Source organism: Macaca thibetana, chromosome 15 (assembly GCF_024542745.1).
Source record: "Macaca thibetana thibetana isolate TM-01 chromosome 15, ASM2454274v1, whole genome shotgun sequence".
Taxonomy (NCBI): Eukaryota; Metazoa; Chordata; class Mammalia; order Primates; family Cercopithecidae; genus Macaca; species Macaca thibetana.
In genome coordinates, this window is record NC_065592.1 from 44,550,088 (window position 1) to 44,566,406 (window position 16,319).

Consider the following 16,319-nt stretch of genomic DNA (forward strand, 5'->3'; position numbering starts at 1 on the left):
ATATGGGTATTCACTGTCTCAGTCTCCTATCTTTTCTGAGGTCTTGAAACTTTCAAAATAAAAACTTGGGTGGGGAGACGAAGATAAGCCAAGCTGAAAAAACTTTAAAGGACAGAAGCTTAGAAATATCACCAAGTAAAAAGTAAAACTTCATTATAAAAAGGGACTTAGGCCTGGCACGGTGGCTCACGCCTATAATCCCAGCACTCTGGGAGGCTGAGGTGGGCAGACCACCTGAGGTTGGGAGTTTGAGACCAGCCTGACCAATCTCATCTCTACTAAAAATATAAATTAGCCAGGCGTGGTGCCGCATGGCTGTAATCCCAGCTACTCAGGAGGCTGAGGCAGGAGAATTGCTTGAACCTGGGAGGCAGAGGCTGCAGTGAGCCGAGATCGTGCCATTGCACTCCAGCCTGGGCAACAAGAGCGAAACTCCGTCTCAAAAAAAAAACAAAAAAACAAAAAAAAAAAAAAAAAAAAAAAAAAAAAAAAAAAAAAAAAAAAAAAAAAAAAAAAAAAAAACAAAAAAAAAACAAAAAAACAAAAAGGGACTCTGGGCCAGGCGCAGTGGCTCACGCCTATAATCTCAGCACTTTGGGAGGCCAAGATGGGTGGATCACCTGAGGTCGGGAGTTCAGGACCAGCCTGACCAACATGGAGAAACTCTGTCTCTACTAAAAATACAAAATTAAAAATACAAAATTAAGCCGGGCACGGTGGCTCTCGCCTATAATCCCAGCACTTTGGGAGGCCACGGCGGGCAGATCACGAGGTCAGGAGATCGAGATCAGCCTAACACAGTGAAACCCCGTCTCTACTAAAAACACAAAAAATTAGCCGGGCCTGGTGGCGGGCGCCTGTAGTCCCAGCTACTCCAAAGGCTGAGGCAGGAGAACGGCATGAATTCGGGAGGCGGAGCTTGCAGTGAGCTGAGATCGAGCCACTGCACTCCAGCCGGGGCGACAGAGCCAGACTCCATCTCAAAAAAAAAAAAAAACAAACAAAAAAACAAACAAAAAAAACAAAATTAGCCGGGCATGGAGGCGCATGTCTGTAATCTCAGTTACTCGGGAGAATGATGCAGCAGAATTGCTTGAACCCGGGAGGCAGAGGTTGCAGTGAGCCAAGATCATACCCCTGCACTCCAGCCTGGGTGACAGAGCAAGACTCCGTCTTGAAAAACAAATAAAATAAAATAAAAAGGGACTCCGTCTAATGGCCAGTGGCTCAGGATCCAGTTGTCCAGGACTATGCAACTAGATGTCACGTCTTGACAAAGAATCAACTGCAACTTTGACTATCTTAGTATGATAATCTTTTTTCTTCGTGGGGAGGAAGCCTGATGACTAAAACCAGGGAAGTAATCGGCTGGGCGCAGTGGCTCATGCCTGTAATCCCAGCACTTTGGGAGGCCGAGGCAGGCAGATCAAGAGGTCAGGAGATCGAGACCATCCTGGCTAACACGGTGAAACCCCGTCTCTACTAAAAATGCAAAAAAGTTAGCCAAGCGTGGTGGACGGCGCCTGTAGTCCCAGCTACTCCAGAGGCTAAGGCAGGAGAATGGCGGGAACCCAGGAGGTGGAGCTTGCAGTGAGCCGAGACCCACGTCACTGCACTTCAGTCTGGGCGACAGAGCGAGACTCCGCCTCAAAAAAAAATAAGTAAGGCCAGGCCTGGTGGCTCACGCCTGTAATATCAGCACTTTGGGAGGCCGTGGCGGGCGGATCACGAGGTCAGACGATTGAGACCACGGTGAAACCCCTAAAAATCAAAAAAAAATTAGCCGGGCATGGTGGCAGGCGCTTGTAGTCCCAGATACGCGGCAGGCTGAGGCAGGAGAATGGCGTGAACCTGGGAGGCAGAGTTTGCAGTGAGCCGAGATTGCGCCACTGCACTCCAGCCTGGAGGACAGAGCCAGTCTCCATCTCAAAATAAATAAATATAAAAATAAATAAAACCATGGAAATAATCAAAATACATTAAAATCCTAGGAAATAACTAAAATAAGCATAATAACAACAGAAAATATAAAAACAAGTTTAGAAATCATGTCATACTGACGCTTTAGAATAAGTTTTGAGCATCAATGTGATAACACATTTTGTGTTATTTAACATTTTGTTTGCTATTTAAGTATTTGAAATGTTAAAGTAAGTCATATTAAAGTTATAACTGAAATTTAAACTGCTTAAGGGTTAAGCAGTTTAAACTGCTTAATCTAATTGATACTCATGTTTAAATGCTCAAGAAAAATGGTTTTAATGCTTTTTTCTTAGATTAATAAATAGAAAATAAAAAATTGAATAAAACAAAAAAACTGAAGGAAAGCCTGAATTGTCCACTGACAGAATTTCTTATACTGGTCACTGTATGATTTTAGCATATATTTAGGAAGAAATTCAAAGAATTTAATGACATTGCTATAACAAAACTACTTACATTCTCTTTGACTTTTTTTTCTTCTGGAGACAGGGTCTTGTTCTGTTGCCCAGTCTGGAGTACAGTGGCGCCATCTCGGCTCACTGCACCGCAACGTGCCAGACTCAAGTGATCTTCCCGCCTCAGTGCCCCCAAGTAGCTGGGAACAGGTGTGTACCACCACGTCCAGCTAAACTTTTTGTATTTTTTGTAGAGAAGGGCATTCACCATGTTGCCCAGGCTGGTCTCAAACTCCTGACCTCAGGCAATCCACCCACCTTGGCCTCCCAAAGTTCTGGGATTACAGGTGTGAGCCACCGTGCCTGGCTCTCTTTGACTTATTTATGTGTTAATCAGAACTTATATCCTTAACAATTAAAAAAGTAGGTAACGGCCGGGCGCAGTGGCTCACGCCTGTAATCCCAGCACTTTGGGAGGCCGAGGCGGGAGGATCACGAGGTCAGGAGATCGAGACCACCCTGGCTAACACGGTGAAACCCCGTCTCTACTAAAAAAATACAAAAAATTAGCCGGGTGTGCTGGCGGGCGCCAGTAGTCCCACAGCTACTCGGGAGGCTGTGGCAGGAGAATGGCGTGAACCCAGGAGGTGGAGCTTGCAGTGAGCCGAGGCTGCGCCTCTGCACTCCAGTCTGGGTGACAGAGCGAGACTCCGTCCCCCCTCCCAAAAAAAAAAAAAAAAAAAAAAAAGTAGGTAACAATTGATATTAAGCTCTATCTCATTCCGACAATAAAAACATCAAAACGAAATTTTTTTTAGACAGGATCTTGCTCTGTTGTCCAGGCTAGAGTGCAGTGGTGCAATCACAGCTCACTGCAGCCTTAACTTCCTGGGCTCAAGGGATCCTCCCACCACCACCTCCTGAGTAGCTGGGACTACAGGCATGCACAACCACACCTGGCTAAATTTTTTTTATTTTTTGTAGAGACAAGTCTTGCCATATTGCCCAGGCTAGTCTCGAACTCCTGGCCTCAATCAATCCTCTGGCCTCAGCTTCCCAAAGTGCTGGAATTACAGGGATGAGCCACCACACCCAACCAAAAATAATTTTTTGTGTTTGACAATTAAGAACATTTACAAAATGTTAGGCTGGGAGCAGTGGCTCACACCTGTAATCCCAGCACTTTGGGAGGCCAAGGTGGGTGGATCACTTGAGGTCAGGAGTTCGAGACTAGCCTGGCCAACATGATGAAATCCCGTCTCCACTGAAAATACAAAAATTAGCTGGATGTGGTGGCACACACCTGTAGTCCCAGCTACTTGGGTGGCTGAGGCAGGAGAATCACTTGAACCCAGGAGGCAGAGGTTGTAGTGAGCCGAGATTGTGCCACTGCACTCCAGCCTGGTGACAGAGTGAGACTCCATCTCAAAAAAAACAAAAACAAAACAAAACAAAAAAAAACAAAGAATAGTAGGAGGAATTAGAAAAAAAAGATGACTCAAGGTGACTTCAAACACTGGAAGGGGTATAGAAGCCCCAGAAAAACCACCAAAAGAAACAGGCTTTATCTCAATATAAAAATAACTTTTTATACATTGTAGCCAAGACCACAAATTGAATGGGCTGCTTTAGGAGGTAACAAGCTGTTCATCCTGGAAGAATTCACACAGAGGAAAAAGAGGCTGATTAGGAAAAGGATTTAATTAGATAACTTCTAAAGCCATTTTGAATAAAATGCTGGGACAGGCCAAGTGTAGTGGCTCACCCCTACATTCCCTGTACTTTGGGAGGCTGAGATGGGAAGACTGCTTGAGGCCAGGAGTTTGAGACCACCCTGGGCAACAGAGTGAGACCTTGGAGCCTGAGGTGGGAAGATCACTTAAGCCCGGCAGGTACAGGCTGCAGTGAGCTGTGATTGTGCAACTGCACTCCAGTCTGGGCGACAAAGTGAGACTCTGTCAAAAAAAAAAAAAAAAAAAAAAAAGCTGGGACATAATACTTATCTGTCCACCTATCTATACTACAAAAATGATTTATATATTTATATTTAGTAAAAGTATCATAATAAAGATGGGGCGAGGCGCAGTGGCTCATGCCTGTAATCCCAGCACTTTGGGAGACTGAGGCAGGTGGATCACAAGGTCAGGAGATCAAGACCATCCTGGCTAACACGGTGAAACCCCATCTCTACTAAAAAAAAAAAAAAAAAAAAAAAAAAAAAAAACATACAAAAAAATTAGCTGGGAGTGGTGGTGGGCACCAGTAGTCCCAGCTACTCAGGAGGCTGAGGCAGGAGAATGGCGTGAACCTGGAAGGCAGAGCTTGCAGTGAGCCGAGATTGTGCCACTCAAAAAAAAGAAAGAAGGCCGGGCGTGGTGGCTCAAGCCTGTAATCCCAGCACTTTGGGAGGCCGAGATGGGCGGATCACGAGGTCAGGAGATCAAGACCATCCTGGCTAACCCGGTGAAACCCCGTCTCTACTAAAAAATACAAAAAACTAGCCGGGCGAGGTGGCGGGCGCCTGTAGTCCCAGCTACTCGGGAGGCTGAGGCAGAAGAATGGCGTGAACCCGGGAGGCGGAGCTTGCAGTGAGCTGAGATCCGGCCACTGCACTCCAGCCTGGGCAACAGAGCGAGACTCCGTCTCAAAAAGAAAAAAGAAAGAAAAGAAAAGAAAGATGGGACATATTAATATCCAGAAACACCTACAGACTACAGACTACAGATGGATGATACAGACTTCAAATATGTGCCACTGTCCTGCATTAAAATCTGAAGGACAAAGTAATCCCTTCCCTCAGATTACTTTTTAAAACCACAGATCTATGTTTTTTTAAAAGCTATAAAAATATTATTCTAAGAGCAGTAACTAGAACATTAGAACAATTCAGGTTTTAATTCACAAAACCGATCTATAAGTAGACTATTTTTAAAATAAATTTAAACTTACCCCTAGTGTGTTTTTATCCATGATTTTTATAGCTACCATCTCTCCAGTAAGGATATGGCAGGCAAGTTTGACCTTTGCAAAGCCACCTAAGTAGGAAAATGTATTATGAAAGCATAAGCAAGGACTCAGGCACAAACACCTTTTTATAAATAATAATTTTAAAAGACTCTATCAAGCCAAATTTTCCTAGAAGTTTGTGGCTTTTTTTTTCCTGTTGCTTCTTGTTATCCAATGTCTAGCTAAAGGTTTTTTTTTGTTTGTTTGTTTTTACCATGAAAGTGTATCTCTAACTTTGTAATAAAAAAAAAAAAAAAAACAGAACTCACTTTAGAAATTTGCTTTATGATTAACACTGCAATTAAATTTCCTTTATAGTTAACACTGCTAGAATACAATATAAAGTTGCTGAGGCCAAAGACAAATTATGTGAAAATTCCACTCAGTTTTAAAACTTTGAAGATAAGCAATTATTTTTCAAAACTGGATCAAAAGCTGGATAAATGTCTCCACTCAGGTAGCTAAAAGAAATCTCCAAATTAAAATTTCCAAAAAGAACTTCCTAGTAGTCTCTCCCATGGTCTTCTTCCTTTCAACAAAGGGCAACTCCATTTTCCCTGGTGCTCAGGCCAAAAACCCTGGAACCATCCTTAGCCCTTCTCTTTCTCTAGTACTCTAACCCATCAAGAAATCCCACTGGTAGCCGGGCACGGTGGCTCAAGCCTGTAATCCCAGCACTTTGGGAGGCCGAGACGGGCGGATCACAAGGTCAGGAGATCGAGACCATCCTGGCTAACATGGTGAAACCCCGTCTCTACTAAAAATACAAAAAACTAGCCGGGCGAGGTGGCGGGCGCCTGTAGTCCCAGCTACCCGAGAGGCTGAGGCAGGAGAATGGCGTAAACCCGGGAGGTGGAGCTTGCAGTGAGCTGAGATCCGGCCACTGCACTCCGGCCTGGGCGACAGAGCAAGACTCCGTCTCAAAAAAAAAAAAAAAGAAATCCCACTGGCTCTGTCTTCAAAATGTATCAATGGTTACCTTGGGGGAAAGTAGGCAGGTACTCCCTGGAAACAGTCTATGTCTTGATCCACGCAGGGAATATATGGGTGTGTGTATACATATATATGTGTAAAACTCCACTGAGATTATTGCACTTTGCATATTTTACTATATGTTATACCTCAATAAAAACACACACACATAGGTGTGTATATATGGGTGTGTGTAAAGTGTATAGAATCCCACCCCTTTCACTGCTTTTACTACATGACGCTCATCCACACCACCATCATCTCTAGCATCAACACCTGAATTATTGCAATAGCCTGCTAACATCTCCCTGCCTCTGCTCTTGCCCTCCTTCACCCAACCTCTTATCTACCAAGCAGCCACAGCAGCTCTGTAAAAACAAAGGTCAGATTACCCCTTAACTCAAAACTCTCCAATGACTTTTATTTAGAATAAAACTCAAGAAATAAAATAAATATTTAGAATAAATTTTTTATTTAGAATAAAATCAAAGTTCTTGCAATAACCTACAGGGCTTCTACTATTCTCCTCTCTGCTTGCTCCACTTTTTCTTACTGAAGTAGGTAGAAGAATTTTAAAACTGTATGGGTTAGACGAAAAACCTCATGCCTACCCAAATAATCTATACTCTCAAATAGTTGATCGATCCACTACCTCCAAAAAAAATAATAATTACCTGTCCCAATAGTTTCATGTAATTCATAATATTTGAGAAGTTCTTCATAATCTTTCATAGTCCTCTTGCAAGTTTATTTAGAATTAGAAAAAGAACCTAGAAGACAGAAAGTACATAATCAATAAAGGAAATAATATCGGATCATCTCCTCCATTCTTACAACTGCAAATCTAAATAAGTCTTATGCATATACACGATACTGAAAAAACTGATTATTGGCCATATGAAAAAAAGGATTCCTATCTCACACCATATATAAAAATGAATTCCAGATAAAGACTTAAAAAGTATGAAACATAAACCTTTAAAACTTTTTAAAGAATACTGTCATTATTTCAGGATAGGAGAAGGATCACTTAAATAAAGTACCAATAATAATGAAAACAATTAATATATTAAACAACATTAAAATGAAGAACTTCAGCTGGGCACAGTGGCGCATGTGTTGTCAGCCACTAGGGAGGATTGCTTGAGCACAGGAGTTTGAGGCCAGCGTGGGCAACAGAGCAAGACCATGTCTCTAAAAAGAATAAAAATAAAAATAAGTTCTTCTATACATACAAAGACACCATCAAAAAAAGAAAACCATAAATGTGAGAAGATACTTGCAACAAATATAATAGTGGATATACACAGAAAATACATAAACTCTGACAAAACAATAAGAAAAACTCAACAGCAAAATAAGCAAATGATACAAAAAACTTTTCTTGGCCAGGCATGGTGGCTCACGCCTGTAATCCCAGCACTTTGGGAGGCCGAGGCAGGCAGATCACAAGGTCATGAGTTCGAGACCAGCCTGGCCAACATGGTGAAACCCCATCTCTACCAAAGATACAAAAAATTAGCCAGGCGTGGTGGTGTTCACCTGTAATCCCAGCTACTTGGGAGGCTGACACAGGAGAATCGCTTGAACCCGGGAGGTGGAGGTTGCAGTGAGCTGAGCTCGTAGCCTGGGCAAAAGGGCAAGACTTTGTCTCAAAAAAAAAAATTTTCTCAAAGAAACACAAATGGCCAATAAAAACATGAAAAAGGGAGTCTCTGAGCCTACTCTGGCTTGGGAGGCTGCCTGAAGAAAAAATAATTAAAAAAAAAAAAGGAATGAGGCTGGGCGAGGTGGCTCACACCTCTAATCCCAGCACTTTGGGAAGCTGAGGCGGGTACATCACCTAAGCTCAGGGTTTGAGACCAGCCTGGCCAACATGGCAAAACCTGTCTCTACTAAAAATACAAAAATTAGCCGGGCGTGGTGGCGGGAGCCTGTAAGTAATCCCAGCTACTTGGGAGGCTGAGGCAGGAGAATCGCTGAACCTGGGAGGCAGAGGTTGCAGTAAGCTGAGATCACGCCATTGCACTCCAGCCTGGGCAACAAGAGTAAAACTCCATCTCAAAAAAAAAAAAAAAAAAAAGGCCGGGCAAAGTGGCTCACGCCTGTAATCCCAGCACTTCGGGAGGCCGAGGTGGGTGGATCACAAGGTCTGGAAAAGAAGACCATCCTGGCTAACATGGTGAAACCCCATCTCTACTAAAACTACAAAAGATTAGCCGGGCATGGTGGCACGCACCTGCAGTCTCAGCTACTCGGGAGATTGAGGCAGGAGAATCAATTAAGCCCAGGAGGCAGAGGTTGCAGTGAGCCAAGATCATACCACTGCACTCCAGCCTGGGTGACAGAGCAAGACTCTCTCTCAAAAAAAAAAAAAAAAAACGTGAAAAAATTTATCAGTATTATCAGGAAAACCCAAACTAAGAACCCAGTCATATACAATTTTAATATGAATATGATGTATTTTATTATTATGCTTCACAACTTGTTGGTTATATATACAGTTAAGTATACATCAAATAATACATAAAAATTAGTTGTGAAAAAAATTAGGTAGATCTTACTGATTTTGTCTCCCTGAGTTTTAAAATTAAGTAGTTTATTTTAAAAAAAACCATAGAAATGAGTAGGGCCCTGTTATGCACATTAATAAACAAAGTCACACTCATACCATCTCTGTCTTACTTGTGGAAAATATCCTCTTGGTTGACTTTTAGAGATCAGCAGTGTGTCTGGAAGAACTGCAAATGCAGTCCTAGAAAACTCTTGAATTTGCTTTTATTCATTCATTTATTCATACAGATATTTACTGAGCACCTATGATATGCCAAACCTGCCCTTGGCACTAGGGCTGTAATGGAGAAGAAATGTGATTCTACCCTCATGGAGTGTATATTCTAGTGGAGAAGACAAAAGACAAATAAGTAGACAACAAATTAATAATTATAATTTATAGGCCAGGTGCGGAGGCTCTCGCCTGTAATCCCAGCACTTCGGGAGGCCGGAGTGGGCGGATTCCAAGGTCAGGAGTTCAAGACCAACCTGGCCAACATATTAAAACCCGGTTTCTACTTAAAAATACAAAAATTAGCCAGGCCTTGTGGTGTGCGCCTGCAATCCCAGCTACTCGGGAGGTTGAGGCAGGAGAATTGCTTGAACCTGGAGGCAGAGTTTGCAGTGAGCCAAGATCACACCACTGCACTCCAGCCTGGGCAACAAAGCAAGACTCTGTCTCAAAAAATAATAATAATTATTATTATTATCTATAATAAATACTGAAATAAAAATAAGCAACAGTGGTTTCTGAGAAGGTAACATTTAAGCCAAGCTCTAATTCGAAGGATGAGAATTGAGAAAATCAGCCCTGCCAGTAATCAGACTGTGATATTCCTATCAAAACTTGAACAATGGTTTCAATAGAATCTGAACATGACCATGTAAACAATGTTTCCATTCAAGGCTGTTAAAATAAAGATCCTTTATTTGGCTGACTTCATTCTCTTCAATGATATCCTCAGCCCCACCTCATTATTCCCTCATTCTGCCCCTTTCAACTCACTCTGAGACTACCCAAAATTCTCAAGAGTATGGTTTCTCTTGCTGCAGCAAGCTAAACACATCTAATGATTTTTACTACGGATGTGGTCTTTGGTCTGTAGGCCTTAACAGTCATAGCCCACAAAGAATTAGAGGGAGAATATTCCAGAAAGAGGGAATTTAGGTGCAAAGATCCTAGAGGAAGTAAAAGTTGACAGGTACTGAACTGAGACTGCTTTTAGAGGTAACAGGTGATGGAAATGCAGATCTGGAGCTGGGACAATTGGTTAGCCATGAGGCGAAGGAAAAAAAAAAAAACACATTGGATCTCTATCTCACACCATAACAAAATCAATAATAGTTGTAAAGACTTAAAAGTAAAAGACAAATCTCTGAAAAGTTGAAAACATATATAGCCAAGGCTTACCCATACCAAACCTACAGCTAGGAGTGGCAAAAGGAAGAAGCATAAAGATAGCTGGGCATGGTGGCTCATGTCTGTAATCCCAGCACTTTGGTAGGCTGAGACGGGCGGATCACCTGAGGTCAGGAGTTCAAGACCAACCTGACCAACATGGAGAAACCCTGTCTCTACTAAAAATATAAAAAATTAGCCAGGTGCTGTGGCCCATGCCTGTAATCCCAGCTACTAGTGAGGCTGAGGCAGGAGAATCACTCGAACCCGGGAGGCAGAGGTTGCGGTGAGCCAAGATCGCACCATTGCACCCCAGCCTGGGTAACGAGCTAAACTGTGTCTCAAATAAATAAATAAATATAATAAAAATTAAAAATTAAAAACTAGGCCTGGCGCGGTGGCTCACGCCTGTAATCCCAGCACTTTGGGAGGCCGAGGCAGGTGGATCACAAGGTCAGAAGATCGAGACCATCCTGGCTAACATGGTGAAACCTCGTCTCTACTAAAAATACAAAAAGTTAGCCGGGCGTGGTGGCGGGCGCCTGTAGTCCCAGCTGCTTGGGAGGCTAAGGCAGGAGAATGGCGTGAACCCGGGAGGCGGAGCTTGCAGTGAGGTGAGATTGCACCACTGCACTCCAGCCTGGGCAACAGAGCGAGACTCTGTCTCAAAAAAAAAAAAATTAAAAACTAGTCAAGGTCAGTCACATGCCACCACTTCTGGCTAGTTTGTTTGTTTGAGATGGAGTCTCGCTCTGTTGTCCAGGCTGGAGTGCAGTCGTGTGATCCCAGCTCACTGCAACCTCCGCCTCTCGGGTTCAAGCGATTTTCCTGCCTCAGTCTCCCGAGTAGCTGGGACTACAGATGAACACCACCACACCCAGCTAATTTTTGTATTTTTAGTAGCGACGGCGTTTCACCACGTTGGCCAGGCTAGTCTCAAACTCCTGACCTTAGGTGATTCACCCTCCTTGGCCTCCCAAAGTGCTGGGATTACAGGTGTGAGCTACCGTGCTGGCCAAGCATGACTGTTTAAGCCTCAAATTGATGAGTGGCAGGTGCCACATAAACTACCTTCAAATTCTGTGTTCTTTACCCTGTTCTTATCCAGAACTGAGTGACTAGCATGTTACTAAGCCTTAATAATGGCCATGAATTTGGAAGACCTAGAGTGTGAGTTCAACCTCAGAAGTGTGGTAAGCTTATAAAGGAAGACAGAGTAATAAGAGAAGGCCCTTCATACAATGATGAGTAGTCTTCTTAAATTGAGGTGGAGAAAAATCTGAATGAAGTTATCAAAACCCCAAGAGCCACAAAGGACGTTTTAAAAATACCATTTTTCAATGCCTGAAACACTGATTCCATGAATCATTTTACTTGGAGAGAAAAGGAAAATTATTATCAGCAAGTAAAAAGCTGGCGGGGCACAGTGGCTCCCACCTGTAATCCTAACACTTTGGGAGGCCAAGGCAGGTGGATCAACTGAGGTCAGGAGTTCAAGACCAGCCTCACCAACATGCAGAAACCCAGTCTCTACTAAAAATACAAAAATTAGCCGGGCGTGGTGGCGCACACCTGTAATCCCAGCTACTTGGGAGGCTGAGGAAGGAGAATTGCTTGAACCCAGGAGGTGGAGGTTGCAGTGAGTTGTGATCATGCCACTGCACTCTAGCCTGCACAACAGGAGTGAGCCTCCATCTCAAAAAAAAAAAAAAAAAATTGGTCAATGAATAGAAAACTAGAGCAGAAGTTTTAGAAGGAAAAATATCAAAACTCAAGAAAAAAATTAAATCGGCTTTAAAAAACAGGGTTCAGTCTTCAACATCAAAGCAGAAACAGCACGCAAAAAGATAACATGCAAAAAGACATTCTGATAAAATAAACAATATTAAGCCATTTCCTAGGAAGAGATCACGCTAGACCCAACTTAATAAGTAGGTTGAAAATTTAACCTAACGAAATCTGCATGAACAGGGTAGGCAAACATTAGAAGCAGCAAGGTTAGGTCCCAGTGCTGAGGGAAAACTATTGATAGCAATGAAACATTCTGCTTCCACTGGAGTAGAAAAAGTTACTCATGGCAAAGAGATACCACAGAGGACAAATTTATTCTCACTGGGCACCTGAAGGCACAGGATTAAATACTTTAAACAGCAACACTAATTCAGAAATATTTTAAAGGGCATTTGTCAGTGGGGCAAATGTGGGGATAAACAGGAACCTCATCCTAAAAACAAACAGGAACCATAGGACTAAAAAATTCCAAAAGGCAATAAAAACAGTAAAAGTACAGAGGTCAACCTAAGTCTCAGAAATCTCTGGAATCCTGACACAGAAGAAGAAAAAGAGCAGGAGAATGGAAATGGAGAAACACTGGGCTATAAATCTGAATGCACATGTCTACATTCCATGCAAAGGACTGGACTATTTCAAATTGTCACTCAGAAAGAGAAAGCAATTTGTAAGACGTTGGAATTCACTTCCCAGATTAGGGATTTAAGAGTGTCATAATTAACTTAATAGACTTCTCCCTAAAGAGTTATAAACATCCCAGTCATGGCCTCTGGAAACTACCAGAGATGGGCTAGCTGTCCATTTAACAAGTAAGGTAAGACTGAAGCCATGTGCTTTTTTTTTCCCTTTCTTTCTTCCATTTTCTCTATCTACACCCTTCTCTCAAATTACACCATGTCTTTGGATGAGTAATACCAATGTGGGCCTAAATTATATCTACTGAATCCAGGGAATATCGTTGTGGATGCTATATGAGAAAACTGGTGCTTACATTACAAACTGCTACACTAATCGCAGATTATACTTGATTTGTAAATCTTTGTGAATGTGGAGCTGGTTCTAAATATTCTTATGTGTCCTGCTTATCCTCTAGAGTTTGTTAATATAGAATACAGAAAAGCCTTGTGAACAGAGTTACCCAACTTTGTAGCTGCTGAAGGAGGTATATTATCAGTCAATGTGGAAGACAGTCTCTCAACTGTGAATGAAGAAGGAAATTAGACCCCAATCAGACACCTGAGTGCCCTTCTGGGCTTGACTAAATAGATAGAAGAATTGGGGGTATATGTAACTGGTTTTTTTTGAGACGGAGTCTCTGTCGCCCAGGATGGAGTGCAGTGGCATAATGATCTTGGCTCACTGCAACCTCCACCCTCCGAGTTCAAGCAATTCTTCTGCCTCAGCCCCCCGAGTAGCTAGGATTACAGGCGTGTGCCACCATGCCCGGCTAATTTTTTGTATTTTTAGTAGAGAGAGGGTTTCACCATCTTAGCCAGGCTGGTCTTGAACTCCTGACCTCATGATCCACCCGCCTCGGCCTCCCAAAGTACTGGGATTACAGGCGTGAGCCACCATGCCCGGCCTATAATTGGGGTCTTTAAACTTCTCTGAAGAGCAAGGAATTGGGATAATGAGAAGATGTTTATGGTTAAATTTTAAAGGATAGCAACAAATCGGGGGCATTTTCTAACAGTATTATTTGGGCTAGTCTATTACTTGCCACATAATACATTTACCTTATCCTCAGAGCTTGGAAAGACACTGATGCTGAGGATAATTTCAAAGAGGAAGTAGAATACAGAATGATTTTTTCGGTTTTGTTTGTCTGTTTATTTGCTTGAGACAGGGTCTCGTTCTGTCACCTAGGCTGGAGTGCAGTAGCTTGATCTCGGCTCACGGCAACCTCCGCCTCCTCCTGGGTTCCAGCGATTCTCGTGCCTCAGCCTCCGAAGTCGCTGGGATTACAGGCATGCGCCACCATGCCCAGCTAATTGTGTGTGTGTGTGTGTGTGTGTGTGTGTGTGTGTGTGTTTTAGTAGAGACGGGGTTTCGCCATGTTGGCCGGGCTGGTCTAGAACTCCTGGTCTCAAGTGATCTGCCCGCCTCGGCCTCCCCAAGTGCTGGGATTACAGGCGTGAGCCACCACGCAGGGCTCAGAATGGTTTATAATGTGGCCTTGCAACACATTTAATTAGCATCCTGCCCTGCTCCCTTGCAAAGGCTTCTGGGAGCACCAACAATGAGGCACTCATTGGGATGGATTTGCCCATCTAGTTGGTCCACACTAGTTACACAGAAAGGGCAGACCCTCCGGCGAAACAAGCCCACGAAGGCCCAGTAAGGGCTTTTCTGACTTTTCTGATTTTCTAATTTCTCCCAGACTCCATGGGAAACAGAAACCAAAATACAAACCAAAGTTAGGAACACTGGCCTCTAAGCAACAATCCAGGCTCCTGATACTCACCTCGTTCCACTAACGAAGGAGAAATACCAAAGGTAATTACTCGCCCTAAGTACTAGGGGCCTAATCCCTCTCTTGGGCAGCCTTTCCTGAGTCTACCCCTTCCAGCTCCCCCACCCTACACCAGGTTTCTTGGTGGGAGCAACCCTGCTGCTCCTATTACTGATACAGCATTCGGTGCAAATTCCCCTTTTAGGCCGGGCGCGGTGGCTCACGCCTGTAATCCCAGCACTTTGGGAGGCCAAGGTGGGCGAATCACCTGAGGACACGAGTTGGAGACCAGCCTGGCCAACGTGGTGAAACCCCGTCTCTACTAAAACTACAAAAATGAGCAGGGCGTGGTGACGCATGCCTGTAATTCCAGCTACTCGGGAGGCTGAGGCAGGAGAATCGCTTGAACCCGAGAGGCGGAGGTTGCGGTGAGCCGAGATCGTACCATTGCACTCCAGCCTGGACAACAAGAGTTAAACTCCATCTCGAAGAACAAGAAAAAAAATTCCCCTTTAGTGTGCGCCTCTGACGCCACTACTTTGGGGAGATGATAGGAGAGGATGGATTTGGACTCTGAAAAGGTAGTGATAACACATCTCCTTTTTTACTGGATTGCCCCAGGAAACTGAGTTGTATAAACAGAAAAAACTCGAAACTGTTCTGTGAACTTTTTTAGCGGAGAAGAGTCACGGAAACTGGAAATGGGAATTCACATCTATCGCAGCCTCCTAGGTGGCAAACGCTTGGCCTGAGTACTTCAATAACCCTGTTAAGTAGACACGGTCATTACCCCCACTTACGGAGGAGAAAAACGCGGGTCGGAAAGGTTAAATATCTTATCCAGGGAACAGGGCTGGTAAAGCGCGGGGCTCCGATGAAATCCTCCAGTCTCCCGAGAGCCAGGAGCAAACCGGGCTTGGGCCGCTGCGCCCTGCACAGCCCAGACCCCAGCCCTCACCTGCGACTCCGGCGGGCGGGCGGGAAAACTGACCTGAGGGGTGGAGGGCACGGCGGGGCGGCGCCCAACAAGACAGGAGTGCGCTGTCCTGACAGAAGTGGCTGGTACAGCCTTCCTAGGAATCTTTTCGATCGCCGGGTTGTGGCCGCTTCCGCCCGCCAAGGGAATCAAATCTCCCGGGCCGGAAGGGGCGGGGCGGGGGGGGGCAGCCGGGGCGCGCGCGGCACCGGATCCCAGGGAAGCGGACGCGCACGGCAGGCGGGGGCGCGCACAGTGCGGGGAGGTTCTCACCCGGGCAACGGTAGGAGGTAGGTGTGGAGCCCTGAAAGGGATGGCCGTGAGGTCCACTGGGCTGCGAGGGGTGACTTGAGGCCTTGGTCTTGCCCCGGACTTGAGGCCTTGGTCTTGCCCCGGAGGGCACGTGATGATTTTCCGTGTGGCGTAGATATGTCAAGTCTCCACATAACCCAACTTTCTCACGTTCTCTTCCTAAAATTGACGTGCCCTCTGGCAGTCACAGTTCTCATTTTCGTTCTCCCTTGCCCACTGGCCGTTCTCCCACCCAGCAAAGACAGGAATACCTCCCCCTCTCCAAAATGTGTTCCCACGAGGAATAAAAACTCCGATAACTGAGACTACAGACACGCGTCACCACGCCTGGCTAAATTATTTGTGGGTAGAGACGGGATCTCGCTATGTTGGCCAGGCTGGTCTTAAACTCCTGGCCTCAAGCGATCCTCCCGCCTCGGCTTCCCAAAGTGCTGGGATTACAGGTGTGAGCCACTATATCCGGCCCAGAAAATCTTTAGA

The 16,319-nt window shown here is 44.5% G+C and overlaps 1 protein-coding gene across 5 annotated transcripts in view; it reads right to left on the minus strand.

Annotated features, from left to right (window-relative positions):
- Positions 1 to 16,319, minus strand: part of MELK (maternal embryonic leucine zipper kinase) — a 123,123-nt gene that overhangs the window by 92,704 nt on the left and 14,100 nt on the right. For 2 of the 5 annotated variants that reach the window (XM_050762117.1, XM_050762118.1), the window contains 2 exons: positions 7,031 to 7,126; positions 5,328 to 5,413 (listed from right to left, as the gene is read on the minus strand). In XM_050762117.1, the coding sequence (XP_050618074.1) occupies positions 5,328 to 5,413; positions 7,031 to 7,088 (144 nt within the window). In that variant the 5' untranslated portion in view covers positions 7,089 to 7,126. Of the gene's footprint in view, positions 1 to 5,327; positions 5,414 to 7,030; positions 7,127 to 7,434; positions 7,551 to 15,542; positions 15,686 to 16,319 lie in introns of those variants that run through there. The other 3 variants (XM_050762116.1, XM_050762115.1, XM_050762119.1) reach the window with 3 other exon arrangements.